Source organism: Puma concolor, chromosome B2 (genome assembly GCF_028749965.1).
Source record: "Puma concolor isolate L17-30 chromosome B2, mPumCon1.1.hap2, whole genome shotgun sequence".
Lineage (NCBI taxonomy): Eukaryota > Metazoa > Chordata > Mammalia > Carnivora > Felidae > Puma > Puma concolor.
Window position 1 is genome coordinate 153,440,414 of NC_141671.1, and position 17,113 is coordinate 153,457,526.

Here is a 17,113-nt window from a genome sequence, read left to right on the forward strand (position 1 = left end):
CCCAGAGCTGATCTGGGGCGTCTCCTGGGCTTCCTCTTGCTCAGCCCCTTCCGGGTCCCGCCACCTGGCAGACAAGCCCCGTCCCTTCTGCCTCTAGGCACCCAGCCAGGCTTCCGTCCCTTCCCAGCAGAGGACGGGCACTCATCACCCTTGGGCCTTCCGAACCGGCCGGGCGGGGAGGGACACGTGCGCCATCCGAGGGGAACAGAGCAGGCACGGGCTTCCCGCCACGGAACTCTCGCCCCGGAGGGAAGACCACACACAGTGCCACTCGCCCAGATGATGAAATCCTGCCCACAGGGGGCGTGGGCCAAGCGCCTTGACCGGCCCCTGGTGCCCCATCCGACAGACACACCTCCCGCCCACCGCTCCCGGCCCCAGGGGCCTCTCTCCCGAGGGCCCTCCTCAGCCCTCTGCCCGCTGGCGCGAGTCTGTGGCACCAGGGGTAGCTTCTGGGCTTCAGTGGCCAAAGGCAGTCCCGGCTTCTGGATCGTTTGGCAACAGGCTGCCTCGAAGACTGCGAGGCCTCCGGTCTTGCTTGCGGCCGACGTGGCCGGTGGCTGCTCCGGGTCACCGCCCGGGGTCTCCTCCAGCATGAGGACGTGCCCTGCCTTGTCGTGCGTGGCCCCCCACCCCACATCTGTGCAAAGGCAGCACACCGCACGTGGTGGCCTTATCTCCACAGCAAACCTGAGTCTTTCCCCCCACTGAGAAGTCTTTCTGGGTCATTCGAAGCCATTTTGAGTTTTGTTTCTGATCGTTTGGAATCTAGAAGCAGTGGGTTTTCCTCACACTTCAAGGCTCACGTGACTGGGCTGTTTCTATTCTCTGTCGTTTCTATTTGGCAAATTCCTTCCTGGGATCCTCTCTCTCATGCTCTGTGAAAGCACAAAACTCAAGTATACCGACCCGCTAACCTCCTGAGCAGGAGTTCTGGAGCATCGGCTCCAGCGGGATCACCAGAGGGCTTGCTGAAACACAGATACTGCAACCCAACCCCCCGCCCCCCCCATTTCCAAGCTCGGACATCCGCACTTCTCGCCAGTCAGTCCGGAGATGGCACTGGCTAGCTGCCCGTGGGGACACCGCGGGTCCGGAGACACCGCCCTGGAGTCGGGCTACTTGGCAGGGGTCTGCCTCCCAAGTAGCTTCAGAGCAGCTCTGCCAGACGCTTGCCCTGCACGCTATGGTCACACCAGTTCTCTGGATGAGGGCCTTGCTCCCGGCCAAGTGTCAGGGACCAGGGTCCCTCCTGTCTCCAGGGTCCCATGACCCCAGCTGCAGAAGGGAAGAACATGGAGTTGTGTGTGGGGCCCTGAAGCCAGCCCAGGAGCGTTCATTTCTTCTAACACGTCCGTGGCCCACGTGCAGCCACGGGGCCACAGCTGCTTCGTGGAGGCTCAGCGGGGAGCTCGGCGCCCCTGTGGGAGAGGAGGGGAGCACGCACCCCGCCCGGCGCTGCTGTAGGGGCGGTGGGGCCAGCGAGCGCTGTGAGGGGCTCATGAGATGTCCCTGCCCGGGGGGGGGGGGGGGGGGGGGGGGGGGGGGGCGGGCGAGGGGCAGGGCCGCGTGGCTGGGCCGGACACGCCTGGGGGCAGGGCTGCCGGGAATCCGCCGTGTGGCGTGACGGAGGGAGTCTACTATGGCTCGGCGTTCTGGGGACTCACGGCCAGAGGCACCTGCCCTGGCTTCCTGTTCCCACCCGTGTGTCCACTGCCGGTGCCTGGAGCCCCACGGGCTGTTGAATGCCGGCTGGAAGGCGATCGAGGGCCCTCGGGGGCCTGTGACCCCACAAGAGGGGGAGGAGGCAGGTTCAGTCGGCCCGAGGACCCCACTGACACCCCGGCAGGGCCCCGGAGCGCAGAGCTGTGCCCACAGCGACCGCTGTTCAACAGACTTGTGAATGCCGCCCCCACCTGGCACGTGGGCCCCCCCGGAACGTCCCCTGGACCCCGCGACTCGGACGCACAGCGGCTGCGCCGCACGCGGCCGCGGACACGCCGCCAGGGGGGCTCCGTCCCCACGCGCCTCTCCGGCCGGGCTCACTCGTGGTCGCAACAGGGGAACAGCACCAACACTCCACCTGACCGTCGCCATCACTGCCGGGTTCCAGGAGAGTCAGGCTGGAACCCAGGAGCTCGGCTGTGCCCCCGAGGGGCCCCCACCTGTCGGCCACACCCGCGTCCACGGCACACACGGCTCCCCTCCTCCTGTCCACGACGTGCTCCCCGGGAGGGTGGTGGCGCCCCCAGCAGCCGCCGACATCGTGGAAGCAACGGCCCCACCCACGCGTGCCCCCGCTTTCTGCCCAAAGGGCCCCGGGACCGCGGACGACGGGAAACTTCCTCCCGGCCTTTGTTTTCCGTCCGTTTTGTGGGTGAAACAACGTGTGTTTCTCTCTTATTTCCTCAGGATCTTCTATTTTCAATGAAGTGTTTTCGTGCAGGCCCCACACCCCGGAACCCCGCCCGTCATCCGCAGAATGGACGCGAGGGCACGTGCGCCCGCACCCCTGCTCTGCGGGGTCCCCCCTCACAGGCTGGTGGCCGCCTGGGAGATTATCCACCTTCTCGTCACTCCTCGGAACACCAGCGTTGATAGCAACGGCCCGTCCCGGTGCTAAGCGTGGTTCTATTACTCTACTTTAGTGAACAGGCTTCTGGGCAAACCTAGGACCCCCCAGTGGCAGCCGGGGCAGCAGGTGCAGGGCGCACAGGCCGGAGCCGCGCTGCTGCCCGGAGCTCCCGGTGCAGACCCGCAGCTTCCCAGGCAGCGGGACTGTGCGGGCCGGGCCGGGCCGGGCGCACACAGCCGGCGTCCCCCTTGTCCTGGGTTCAGGCCACCCCAGGGCTGCCCAGGGGCCCCGGCCTTCCTCAGCTGGCCTCCTGTCCTGTCTCCCAGGGAGGAGCCCGCAGCAGGGTGGAGACAGGCCGTCTCTGCCTCGGGGCTCGGGGGAGGGGAGGATGCGGTCGCAGGTGCGGGTGAAGGGGCTCAGGCCACCTTCCCGTCAGGCCGCGGGAGAGCCGCGGTGACTAGAAGCACCGAATCACCACGGAAAAGCAGGCCACCCCGAGGAGCTGCCCTGGGCTCTCGCTCACATGGCCTGCAGCTGTGCGCCTCCCCCAGCACGTGGAAAAGCTCAGGGACCGAAGTGGGCCCGTGGGCTCCCCGTCTCCTGCCAGAAACGCCCACGGAGGCCCGCGGGAGACCCCCCCCCCCCGCAGCCGGGCGGTGGCGGCGAGCCGGGCCGCAAGCCCCCTCCTCAGCCTCAGCGTCCGTGGCCGTTAGATGGGCCCGGTGAGGCCCCCGGGCTGTGACACCGCTGGGAGCACAGACGGAGTTGGCACGTGGACAGGTCGTAGATGCTGCCCGTGCCCCAGAAGCGCTGCGCAAACACGAGGCGCTGCCGTCGCTGCGAGCGGAAGTGTAAAAACGAGACTCATCGCCACCACGGGGCCTGCCCACCGGCTCCAGCGCAGCCACGGGGCGGACGCAGTGAGTAGCGACCAGGGGCTCTCGTCACCCGGCCCGCGCCGGAGCCTGCACCCGCCCCCGGTGGAGGCCTGGCGGCCGCGGCCCACCCCCAGCCGCACGCGCAGCTGCGGGCACTCCCGCCCCCGGGGCCCCGCGGGAGCCACCAGTAGCAGGTGGCGGCCAACGGACAGTTTCACTTCCGTGAGCCCATGAGCCCCAGAGGCCTTGCGCGTCGGGGTCGCGGCGGGACGGAGGGGAGGCCGCGGGGCAGGACCCCACCTGAGACGGGGTCCGTGCGCGGGCCACAGTCTGAAGAGGCGAGCCGGGGGGCGGCCTCGCGGCAGGAGCCGAGGGCACAGCCGGTCGGGGCCGCAGCCTGGCTTTCCGGGGAGTTCGGGCTGCGGGGGGGGGGGATGGCGGGGACGCCTGAGCCGGTGCAGGCCTGGGGCCGGGGCCTCGGCACCAGAGGCAGCGGGGGCTCCCGCGTGGGAGGAGAGCACACCCCTCAGGGATGGTGGTGGGGACCCTGGCGGAGGAGGGCCCTGCGTGCCACGGAGGCCGAGAGACGGTCTGGCTTGTGCCGCACCAGGACCCCCCCAAGGTGCGCGCCATTGCCCGCGGGGAAGCATCTGCGTGGGCTCTGCGGCGGACGAGAGCACGTGGGGCATCCACGGGGGAAGGGGAAAGAAGGCCCACCCTCCGCCTTCCTACTGTGTAACCGAGAGAGGAAAGTAAAACAGCGTTAGGGACGCCACCGGATACCGAGTTTGAACAACACTTCCGATAAAAATCTTGCCAGATTTTGGGGCGCCTGGGGGGCTCCCTCGGTTGAGCATCTCACTTCAGCTCAGGTCGTGATCTCACGGTTCGTGAGTTCGAGCCCCGCGTCGGGTTCTGAGCTGCCAGAGCTGCTTCGGGTTCTGTGTCTCCCTCTCTCTCTGCCCCTCCCCCGGCTCGCACTCTGTCTCTCTCTCAAAATAAACGTTAAAAAAATAATTTAAAAAAAAAGTCATTTGCATCCTGTAGTCGGAAACAAAATACATTAAAATTTGTAAAATTCACCACACTGTAAGCAAATTAATAACTACAAAAATATTAGCTTTCACTTAATTGGTATTTAAAACCTGAAAAGTCACAAATATGTATTATTTATAATCACGTAATCAAAATCTGTTGCTAAATTGACTTTCTAATCGTTTAAAAGCTTACCATCCCTTTAATAAACCAATTTACTCTTTTGTTATCAGACATAAACAGTATTTAAAAACCTCTTAATAAAACAATACTCATTATGAAATTGTGTCAAGAATAACTAGGCGGCCAGTTTATGTAAATGGATGATGGAGAGGGACGGAACATCTAACAGCAGAAAATAATGCAATTAATAAGTGTGTTACTACTCCATTATAGTAAGGAAGCAAGAGAAAGTTAAATCAAAGGCAAAGCTGAGTATTTTACGTGCACATTTAAAGTCAATTTTGCTGCGGAGAAGAAAACCGTGGCCCGAGGTGTCCCCACAGGAGGACGAGGAGGCACCAGGTGCAGGAGGAAGGTGTGAGCAGCGTCTAGCCACCCGACTCATCATCATCTCTGTGACTCAGACTCAGAGCACACAGAGCCACACAGATGGGACCAGCTACCACTCTAACCGCCGAGAATTCAGTGGTTTTTTAGGAACAGATATCAAACTTGTAGCATTCGAATACTCGCCAACATCATGATCCCCTCCGACGAGCACAGCCAGGGGGCAAGTGCAGGGGACGTACCAGGTGTCAAGGGGGAAGGTTCTTACTGCACAGACGCAACAGGAATATTTCCCCAAACCGGCTCGGGGGGGGCAGGAGCGGAGCACAGGCCTCACTGAGAGCGCAGAGGCACCCGCTGGAGGGAGGGAGTCCGCGGGCCTCACGCCCTGGGTGGCGGCATCGTCCTGCCTGCAAAAGTGTGAGAGGAACCATCCAGAAGACGCAACCTCTGTGAGGCACCACCACACCTGCTGGGCGCTTTTGCTCAAAAATTCTTCCTCCTAAGTCGGGCTTCTGAGGCATATATTTTAACATAAGGACCCCATAAAAGGCCACTTCACAACTCCCACGAGGCTGTGAGAAACCTGGCCGCAGACACTGGGATTTCGGAAGCGTCCTGCAGGAGCCGACAGGCGGCCGCCGACTGCGGAGAAGCCAGAGTGTGACAGCTGGAGGCAACACCGGCCATGGAAACCGCCCGCCAAGATTGGGGTCTGCTGCAGGAGGGGGGCCCGGGGGGCCGGCCCTGGACCTGCCGCGACACACCCGGGCAGTGGGAACCCTACAGACGAGCGTCCGTTCTGGGATGCGGCCCCCAGCGACCCGGGGCGGAGCAGGCGCCGAAGGGAAGGCTCGCCACCAGGCCCGGAACCAGGCTCGGAAGTGGGTGGCGGACGAGGAAGGCGCTGGAGCCGCGCAGCCCGAGACAGCGCTCTAGGATGCGGGGATGTGCCCCGGCTCCCGTGCCACGCTCCCGGGCTCTAACGGATCCCGGGCCCTCTGCCACGCGACTCTGCTGCCCCCTCGAAGAGGCGACCACCCCACTCCACCCTGTTCGTGATCTGAGTGTGGTCATGGGTTTACTTTGGAACACGAATAGACTCGGTGGTGGCAGAGGCGGAGGTGGCTTACAGAGTGCCCCTGGCCACGTGCACGTTCACCCTCCGCCTTGGGAAACGCTGACGCCGGGGGCCGCACGTCCACGGTGAGGGTCACAGGCTCTGCCCTGCCCGTGAGCCTGAAGCCAGCAGGTGTGGGCAGTTTGTTTTCCAGAAAAATCCCAGCGAGTGCACACCTCTTTTCCAAGATTTCTTTACCTCTTCTGTTTCCTTATGGTTCACAACCAGCACGGAAACTATCACCAGCTTGAGATGATGAGAATTAAAACATAAGCAGTATGTTCTGGGACAGTCACATAATTTGCCTGCAGCTCGAACCGTTTTGGAGGCCGACACGGCTTCCCTCACGCTCTGGTTTCACGCGGTCCGGGCGAAGCGTGTCCTGTGCAACATAGGCTACGTGACACAGGTTAGGCGTCCAGCTTCACTGTTCTGCACAGATGAGGGAAAATAGATACAAGGATTTGGCTCAAACCCCAGGAAAATCCTGAGAAACCTCACAGCATTTGAATCGGTTGCAAAGGAAAAATACGCAGCAATGATGGTTTTTTTCCCTGACACGTGCAGCAGGTAGGACGTCGCATGAGGGAGAAGATGAGCAGGTAGGCGAGATGGGAGCCGAGGGCCTCCGAGCCACCTGACTCCACACACGCACCGCGATGCTGTGGCGCCGCCCGTGGGTGCAAGACAGCCCCACTGCCTCGTGCCCACTGCCTCGTGCCGGGACGGCACTCGACCAGCCCCTCGGTGTCAGGGCCGAAGACGTCGCACGGCAGGACAGCGCGGGGAGGGAAGTAAGGTTTCACGTGCGGGCGGAAGAGCAGGGTCTCCGAGAACAAGGCGGCAGAAAGGCACACATTCCACCCGACAGGCCTCCTGGGGCGGAGGGGAGACGTGTGCACGTGTCTGTGCAGCACGGCTTTGTGAACACACTAAGCTCAAGGACGAGAGCCCGTGTGCCGTGTCTGCAGTAGTGTCTGGGAACGGGAAGAAGGAAGGGAAGGCAGCACCGTCACTTAGAAGCAGAAACGGTGTTCGAACACGGGATGGAGAAGTACTCAGGGATGAAGTCTTGGGGTGATGAGGGGGGTCTGGAGCCCACAGCCAAGAAAGAATGCTCGAAGACACCTTTGGTACAAAAAGGTGATTTTATCAAAGCACGGGGACAGGACCCGTGGGCAGGAAGAGCTGCCCAGGGACCACGAGGAGAGACTGCTTATGGACTTGGGGGGAGGTAAATCCAAGGGGAAGTTTCCAGTGGGATTCTCATGCTGAAGAAGACACAGGATGCTGGAGGCCTGGCTATTGTCCAACTATGGTTGTGTTTCCCCCTAGTGACGCATTAGCGAAGACACCGGGAGTTCCTGGAGGAATGTTACTGTCTGCGGGCCTCAAGTATGTGTCAGTGGGCTGTGGTTAGAAGTAAGCAGTTCTGCCATTTCCTTCTGCCTTTGTGCCCCTTCTCACTGAGGGGGGAAGGGTGATGTTGGGGCTCCAGGAAACTGGGTCTATAGGCTTCTGGAGGTTAGACTATTGATAAGATTGCCTTTTTCTTGTAATTTACTAAGATATTTGTGAACTGATGGGAGACTCAGGTCCCGCAGGACTGTGATCTTTATCAGTTAACCATTTGTTTTTCCCCTTTCCTTTGTTCTTGGGCAGCCGGGAGGGCCTGAGGGGTGTCATAAATATCCTACCTGGGGTTGGGGGGGGGGGCCGGTGTTTGAGGCCTGTCAGCTTGCCCTATGCTCTCTCATCACTCAATATTTAAAATTTCCCCTTTGCATAAGTGTTTTATTGCATTTACTTCTCTTACCTCTCGTCCAGAATTCTCACTCATCAAGATATATTATTTTCCATGTATACCTGGTGGAATTAAAGCCTTGGCCTCTGACCCTTTCTGGAGTTTGAGTGGTGGGCCTTCATGTAATTAAAACATCATTATAAGGGCACCTGGGTGGTTCAGTCTTGATTTGGGCTCAGGTCATGATCCCAGGGTCTTTGGATCAAGCTCCAAGTCGGGCTCTGTACTGACAGTGCAGAACCTGCTTGGGATTCTCTCTCTCTGCTCCTCGCCCCAGCTCGTGCTCGTGTGCTCTCTCACTGTCTCTCTAAACTTAAAAAAAAAATCATTACAAAGACCCCATAGGGACAAAGCCATAGAAGTTGCTCTGTATGAATGAGCCTAGCAGAGGGAGGCTAGCCTGGGGAAGAAAGCCCACCATTGCTTACAGGAAGGCCATCTGTTTCCCATGGGCCCAGAGCGGGACTGGAACACAGCAGGTGCTGGGCACACGTGGTTGAAGAGGTGCTGGAACAAAGTAGTGTGGACTTTAAAAAAATTTTTTTTTCAACGTTTATTTATTTTTTTGGGGGACAGAGAGAGACAGAGCATGAACGGGGGAGGGGCACAGAGAGAGGGAGACACAGAATCGGAAACAGGCTCCAGGCTCTGAGCCATCAGCCCAGAGCCTGACGTGGGGCTCGAACTCACAGACCGCGAGATCGTGACCTGGCTGAAGTCGGACGCTTAACCAACTGCGCCACCCAGGCGCCCCAGTAGTGTGGACTTTAGATCCCCAGCTCTACAGCTAAAACATTGCTCTGTCACATGCCATCACCCAACCATTACTGGAAATATGCATACAACCTTCTCTGTGTATTTTAAAGAATGTTTTCTTGAGGTGTCCTTTACATACCACATGTTTAGTTTGCAAACTCATACACTCAGGAAACCCACATGTGATGACAGACTTGCCCATCTCCCCAGAAACTGGCCTGTGATGCTGTCCAGACTGGCCCCTACCACTATCTGATCTTTACTGCTGTAGGGTTCAGTTGTTCCAGAACATCCTATAACCTGAGTCAGAGACTGTGCATTGTATTCTATGTGGCTTCCTTTACTCTGCATCACTGCTTGAGACCCATCCTGCCCCTGCATTTATCAGAAGTCTGCTGCGTGCATGTACCAGTCTGTCCGCTCCCATGATGGGGGGCTTTGGGCTAGTTTGGGTCTGAGCACCAAGAATAAAGCCTCTGTGAACATTCTAACACATTCTCACACAACTCCACCTCCATCTTGGAGTGGAATTTGAGACCCAGGGTCGATGTATGTATATACAGCTTTTTGAGAAACTGCCAAACATGTTTCCAAACTGAACCATCTGGTGTTCCATTGGCAGAACCTGCACACTCCAGGGGAATAGAGCCCCTGCCAACACCCAGTCAGTCCCTTCAAGTTTCTGGCAGTCTCGTCAGTGTGCAGAAGGGCCCCACTGTTAGTCTACTTTGAGCCTCCCCAGGGATGAATGCTGTTGAGCGAGTTTCCTTTCAAATTGCCATCATGCATCTTCTTTCACAAAGTGCCTGTTCATGAGTCTTGCCCATTTTTGGTTGTTTGTCTTTTTATTAGCAACTATAGTGGTTCTGGTGTTATGTAGACACAAGCCTCTGCCTGACATAGTGAACAGGTTGTATTATCAGTGTTCCTACTGTCCTGGGGCTTGCTAACTTTCCTAATGCTGTCTCTGGGTGACGCAGTCATTTGGGCATCTGACTTTGGCTCAGGTCATGATCTCACAGTTTGTGGGTTCAAGCCCTGTGTTGGGCTCTGTGCTGACAGCTCGGAGTCTGAAGCCTGCTTTAGATTCCGTGTCTCCCTCCCTCCCTCCCTTCCTCTCTCTCTCTCTCTCTCTCTCTCTCTCTCTCTGTCTCTCTCATGCTCATGCTCGTGTGTGTCTCTCTCTCAAAAATAAACATTTAAAAAATTAAAAAAAAAACAACCACAGCAAACAGCATGGATTCATTCCATATCTATGAAAGAAAAACATTATTTTATTTATTTCACAGTGGAAGAAAAACCAGTATGGTTTCACTTAGGAAGCCTTTTGTTTTCATATTTTCTCATCTACTTGTAATGCATCTGAGCCACCCCGGGCTGATCCGCTACCACTGGAATGTGACTCAGCGTGCCAGGGCACTTCCGGCGCAGGTCTGAAAGCAAAGTTTCAGGGTTTTGGAGGAAAGTTTACTGTTTTCTCGATGCCTGGTAAATACTTGAGCCATGGACACACGGTGCTTTCTGGGGGACAGGCGGCTGCTGGGCATTCTGTGAAGAGGGTCACATATGGAAAGGCTGCTGTGGGGGACGGGAACAGGATGCAGGACCAGAAGGTGCCTTGAGGTCTGGGTCAAAGGAGGCGTTTTCAGGAGGGCACCGAGAGGCCCACTCGAGAACACATGGCAACAAGGGCTGAACAGCAGAGGCCACGGACAAGCACGGTGTCAGATAAGGGCGGCATTACTGCCCAGGAGAGCCGAGGCTTAAACGTGGAGACTGTCTTGGCGGAATCTTGCATTGCAGAAGGAAAAGACAATTTGCATCCTCCCCTCCTCATCCAGCCGCGTCACTGTAATCTTCATACCCACGATTCAACTCGGAGCTTCTGCCTGTAAGCAGGTGCCACTGCTATTCAAATGACAGGTGACAACGGCCCTTAACGTCTGCAGGTAGAGAGCCGCGTGTTGACATCAAGGGTGTCAGCGGCGGACGTGCCAGAGCCACGAAACCGGCAGGCTCCCGGATTCCACGTGGGTCAGCATGGACTCCACCCACCACACCCGACCAGAAAGTGAACAGAAGAGCTGTTTCCTCCTGTGACGATGTCAACGTCAGTGCCAACAGTGGAATGAAATGTCTTCCTGCAGAACCCCATAGCCTGCACTGATGCTGATCTGGACAGAAGGGTCCCGCATGCTGTGCACCTCGGTCCATGGGCACCGGGCTCCCTGCCCTGACTCCCGGGCACATGCCCTGTGGAGGGCCCACCCTCACGTCCGCCCATGCCAGGGCACGCCGCCATCCCACCACCCTGCCCTGCCTGTGAGGGCCACCTTCCCTCTGTGGCCTCGATTTTCTCACCGTCAACCTCACAGTTGCACAGCCACCTTGGTTCCTACTCAAACTCATTACTTCTCTCTAGTGTTGCTTGCTTTACTTCCATTCCATTCTTGTTCCTCTGGGACCTTGGTCCTCCTATCCTATGCCTAAGCTCCATCAATTAATCCTCTGTTGAAACCCTCAGCTGAAGTGTGCATGTGACGCCAACAGGCTCCCAGCGAGCAGGAGAGGTTCTCCTGGCCCGAGGGCCACACCCAGGGCCCAGTGGCAGAGCAGTCAGTCACTCACCCAGGGAGTGTGAGTTTCACTCACCCAACAAACCCGGACCCCAGACGCCCTGGGTCAGCGGCCCCAGGTGCTCAGAAGTCCCCGTGAAGCTACTAACAGCAGCCAAAATTACGCTGGGCTGGGAACATAGGGAAGAAACAAGTTGACAGGTCATTTTGAATTAGGGCCTGAAACAAAGTCAGCACTAACCAAACTGTTGTCAGAAAGAAGACAGGAAGAAGGCAGGGAGGAAGGGGGCGGGAGGTAGGGTTGGCGTGTGTGTTCAATCCTTCCTTTGAAACACATATTTGGCTGGATCATATGAAGTTGCCCTTCTCACAGATCAAAACCAGCTGCGTGCTGGTAATTTTACACAGCTTAACCTAATAAGGTCAACACCAGGGAGCTGCTAGGTACCTGGAAAAGACATCCTTCCAAACGCTGAGTCGTCCATTCCCCGCTTGGAGCCCTTCTTCCAGGCTGATGGGTCTCCAGGTCCAATCCCAGATTTTGCAAATGATTGGCTATCAGATGGAGAAGCTGATAAAACACAAGTAACAGCACCTTTACTGCAAAGCACCCGGCGCCTTCCCCCAAGGTCTGAAACACGAAGTCAGTGCTGCTTCAGCTAATGAAAAGCAAAGTCCCCATCTGAAAAGAACACCTCAGAGAATGTCAAAAATGAGCAGAATCTGTTTATTCCAGAATTTGTTTAGACCACCCCTCCGCACCCAGCTTGGGCAGCCCGCGATCACATTCCTGCTTTCTTGTCTACAAAAACATGGGTGTGCCAAGAGCGTGTAAACCCCATGACACACACCACATAATAGGAATCACTGTGTCATCCAAATCCCACAAGGGAATCTTCACAGCGGCCTACTTACTGAAACCAGAGCAGGCGGGACGCTTTCCCATTGGAGGTCAGGACGCCGCCCCCCCTCCAGAGGCCAGCGCCCCTCCCCTGCCCCCCGAGCTGGCCCACCAGCTCCCGCCCACCGCCACTCTGCCTCCGCTCACTCCTGCACCCCCCACAGACGGCACACCCAACGGGCCACCCCAGCAGCCGTGCTGAGGGTCTCAGTCCTTCCTTCCTGTAAAATGGTGGGTGCCACCTCGAACAGCCCGGCGGCATCGGGGGAGATGGACAGGTTAAGCTACCTTCACAAACTATAAAATGCTTCCGGACCCCACCTCCGCCTCCGCCCTGGCCCTTTCTCCCAGCCAGGTGTCCTCAGAAGCATCATGGGGCCCCCTTTCTCCGGGCAAGGACGCCCTCCATCACCTGCGTCCACCTGTGGGCTCAGGTGTAAAACCGTCAGAACCTCTGTCCTGGCGACACCTCAGAGAGTCGGCGACACTGTTCTCCCACACGCCCTGGGGTTGGCCAGTTCCCGTTGGCCTAATTCAGTCTATGAACTTCGTGTGTGAACAGAATGCCTTCAAATGGGTTTTCCAAGATGAAATTCCATGACTACCTCCTTCTGATGTAGCTTTTGTCCAATGTTAAGAAAACGAATCTAGTGACAATTCCTACCAAACTCAGCGTTCTCGTAAAAATTGGGTAATGAAGTGAAATCAAGTTAAAAGTGAGTTATTTTATTTATTTTTAAAATTTTTTTAATGTTTATTTTTGAAGGCGAGAGACAGAGCGCGAGTGGGGGAGGGGTAGAGAGAGAGGGAGACTCAGAATCCGAAGCGGGCTCCAGGCTCCAAACTATCAGCACAGAGCCCAACGTGGGGCTTGAATCCACGAACGTGAGGTCACGACCTGAGCCGAAGTGGGACGCTCACCTGACTGAGCCCCCCAGGCGCCCCTCAGTGAGAAGCTCTACATACTATGTTATTTTAGCAGTGCTCTCCGATGGAGGAGGAAGGACCAAACAATCTCACGTTAGTGCACCTGCTTGCTGCTTGAGAAGACACAACTGCTGTTAATGCCGATAAAGAACACAACACAACACATCCCTTCAGCAAGTCAGCTCCCATGGCACCAACACCCGCCGCCCATCGCGGGCCGGGCCGGGGCGGAGGCGGCCCCAGGTCTCTGTTGTCCACTCTCCCTCTCGTCCCTGCCTCTGGCGGCCACCGGGCCAGCCACTCGGGACGGCTCTCACCTCAGCAATGGCTTTTACAAGCTGATTCTGTCCTGCATTTTCCCTAGTAAAGCTTGGTAATGTTTGGGTTTTTTTTAACATATTAGTTTTTCTCTAAAATATTGTTTGGCTCTTATTACCGACATCCAATAATTTTAAGTTTCTTTTTCTCCAAGTCATAGAAAACTGGAATCAGGACTTAATTTGGAGAAAATTCATATAAAAATGCAAACAATATGTAAGACAAATAATGGTTGCTACGAAAGTTATACAAAGCAGTGGGGTGTTAACGACAAGCAGACGCTCCTGTGCCCGCTGGAGGGACGGTGCTGTGGTTTCCTCAGTGTGGAGCTTCCTCAAACATCGACAACAGCACTGCCGTGTTACCCAGCAAGCGCACCTCTGGGAATTCATCCGACGGAACTGAAGGCAAGGTCTTGAGCAGGTCCTCGTATGCCAACGGGGCCCTGGCTCAACTGGGAGGAAGGGCCAAGAAGCCAGGCTGTGTGCAGAGGCCCCGTTCCCCAGGCAGCAGCAGGGCAGGCCGTCAGGAGGCCGTGAGCCCACCGTGCCAGCGTGGACCCCCCGCCCCCACCCCACAAAGTCCGGGAGGACACAAACACTGGGTTACTTTTTATCGAAGGACGTTCTGTTGTAACTTCACCACGTTCTGCGCACGAGTGCTGGAGGCCAACTCCGTCTCCGGGAAGGGGGACCGTCCCGCGGGGCAGGAGACCTTGCCAGCATGAGGGACGCGGGGCGGCAGCGGCTCGGGATCCAGCAGCCTTGGCCACGTCCCCCTCGCGCCCGCGGCGCACCGGCCCACGGTGAGTTATTCAGCCACAAACAGCTGCAGTTTGCCGTCCAGGGTGGTGGTGGCAAGCTGCAATTGAAGACGAAATGTGGTTCAGTCACTTTCATTAGCTGAGGGTCCTGTAAGGTAGGAAGCAAGGGCACTTTCTGCAGGCGTTTGCCTCATTTTCCATTTTCTAGACCACAGAACCGAGTGCGTCAAAAACAGTAAAATCTCCACGTGCAGCTGGTGCTGTATTCTACTCGACGGGTGCGAACCGCACGTCACTGCTGCTCTGATGCTCGAGAGGAGCGTCAGGAGAGGACAGGGCGGCCTCCAGACGTGCCCGCCAGCTCTTGGCCACTCCTGCGGGCCGGGCGGCGAGCCACAGCCCAGGGCGGGGGCGGAGGGCGGCTGGCTCGGTGGCGGGGGGGAGGGGCAGATGCCCTCCTTCTGCCCCGTTAATGCAGTGAGGTGGGGTCCGCGTCCTGGGGAGCAAATCCAGGCGGTGCCCTCCCGCCAGGTCTCCAGCTGTTGGGACACGGCTCCGCAGACGCCTGTTGGCTCACAACCCCGGAGGCCGGAAGGCGTGCGACCCGGTGTGAGCGGGAGCCCCTCGGCCGGCTGTGGGCGGCCACCCTCCCCCGTCCTCACGCGGCCTTTCCTCCTTGCAGGTGCTGGTTCCTCTCCCTCTGTGTCAGGCCGCCGGTCCTATCGGACGAGGAACCCGCCCCTAGGCCGCCCCCAGCTTTGCCTCCTGAGAGCCCTCCCTGCAACTGGAGCCACACTGGGGGTCAGGGCCCGACCGTGTGCCCGGGCGAGGGGGGCGGCCCTGCCGTCCACGGCACAGACACAAGCCGCGCCTTCCCACTCTGCTCTCAGCGATACAGACGCTCCGCCCCCCGTGGCCACTCTCCGTCCACCTCCGCCTGCCTCTGGGCTCGAGTGGGGAAATGGGTGCCGGGCACCGACCCCGCGAGTGGCCTGAGACCAGGTGGTGAGCACACGGCAGCTCCCACGTGGGGCTCGGGCCCCCCCGGCCACGGACCTCATCTTCCCTGGGGTTCTGGCGAAGTCTGAACTTGGCTCACTACAGAGTCTGGTCTAAGGCACGGAGCTGGGTCTGTTGCCCCAAGTCCCGCTCTTCATTCTGGGCCGTGAGGGGCTACGTGGGGTGCACGTGGCTGTCCACAGCCAACGGTCACCCCTGCAAGCTCCCGGTGGCTCTTAGCGTCCTGGGTCCACCAGCACTGGCTCGGCTTACCTCACAGACCCCCAGTGGTCTCTTTCCCGCCAAACGGCAGTGGATTTTATCATTAGAGATACACAACGGGGTGGGGGCTGATTAACAAACAAATAAAAACAGAGACTTTCATTCTAAGGCCAAGGAAGTGGTTACAAACCCACGGTTTGAAGACTGTCCTTAGAACCGGGCTCCAGAGGCAGGACCGAGAGCAGCCGACACATAGGCTTCTTGGCTCGTGAACGGCTCCACGCAGGGTCATTTAAACAGCAGGACCCGGCCAGGTGCACCACGACCTCACCTGTCATTTCCACATGGACCCAACGCAGGTGTGCCGTGTGATATTTGTAAGCGGCCACGCGGAAATTCTGCATTTCGACGCATTGCACAAATCGCCGAGTGGCCATCCGGTGGGACTTCAACTCCAATCAACTCACGCTCTTGCCCAGAGAAGGCACGCAACCCCCACCTACGAATCTTCTCTTCCTTCAAACGACACAATCGGCACCAGAGCCCTCGCCCCGTGGTACCTCAGCGCCACCTTCCCGCTGCGTCCCGCCGGCCACCACACTAGCTGAGGTCCTGGGCTCCTCCCGGAGCCGCGTGGACTCGGCCCCGAGCCCACCTTGCAAACATCTGCCAATTCAGCCCCACCAAGTCGCTGCGCGACCCCTTCGGTGTTACGGTCCAGAATCTAAACCACATCCGCGGGGTCGGGCGCTTCGGTCTCGGGTGCGGATCTGTGCCTCTCTGGGGGCGTGGAAACATCCTCGAGCCTGTCTCTCTCCTTCCCCGTCTCTCGGGCGTGCTCCCAGAGCCTTCCACAACTGATCTTTCCTACCTTCCCACGCTGGGTTGTTTCTGCTGTTACGGTACGGGAATTCGACACAACTTGGATACTTGAACCACTGTACTTTCGGTATCTTTGCCGATATTTTGGGACAGCGCCCTCGGTCGGGCCACAGCCGGGCTGAGCCCACCGGCCGCGCCAAGAACAAGATGATGTGCAGGGGAGCAGCGTGTACTTTTGTGACCTTTGGTTTTTAAAAGCCTCTGCCTCAGAATAGGTAAAACATCCATTAATAGAGTCAAGAGGAGACTTTGCTGCTTCTGTCCCCGCAGATCTAGAAACTCCCGGGCTGGGAGGAAGAGAGGGGAACAGGTGCAAGCCCTCCAACTCCATGGGTCCTCACAGAGGTCCAGGAACCCACCTTCGCCCAGAATCCTTCCCTGCAGAAGCAGGTGCCAGGCACCCAGACGGCCACGGGGGCCCCGCCCGGAGCACAAGCCACGAGGCAGCAGACCCCGTGCGGCGCAGGGGGCAGATGGGCCGTGGAGCTCCCGCCGCCCCGGGCCCTGGCCCTGGGCCCGAGACACTGCACAGCAGGCCCAGCCCACCGAGGTCTGCGCAGACACGGCCCGGGGGGGCCACCGACGAGGGCCTGTCTTCTGGCTCATCGGGTGTGCTCCAGAAACGCCCCAACACCCGGGAGCCTGTCTTAGCTCAGGCCAGGGGACAAACGACCACGGTCAGGAGCCCAGGAGACCCAGGTCAGCAGGCACGGCGGGTCCTAGGGGCTCCAGGTTGCAGACTTCCGGTGTGGCCCCCACCTGGGGGAAGGGGCCACGGCCCACTCTGGGGCTGTTGGGGGGGCACTGAGCCGGTTCCTGAGGGCTCCACCTCACGACAGTCTCCCCC

General features: G+C 58.5%; 1 protein-coding gene across 1 annotated transcript in view; it reads right to left on the reverse strand.

Moving 5' to 3' along the window:
* Positions 1-9,919: 9,919 nt before the first annotated feature.
* The window catches only part of WDR27 (WD repeat domain 27), a 153,693-nt gene continuing 146,499 nt past the window's right edge, over positions 9,920-17,113 (reverse strand). Inside the window, 3 exon segments of the mRNA XM_086708337.1 lie at positions 9,920-10,621; positions 11,703-11,825; positions 12,444-14,261. Of these exon segments, the coding sequence (XP_086564463.1) occupies positions 14,211-14,261 (51 nt within the window). The 3' untranslated portion in view covers positions 9,920-10,621; positions 11,703-11,825; positions 12,444-14,210.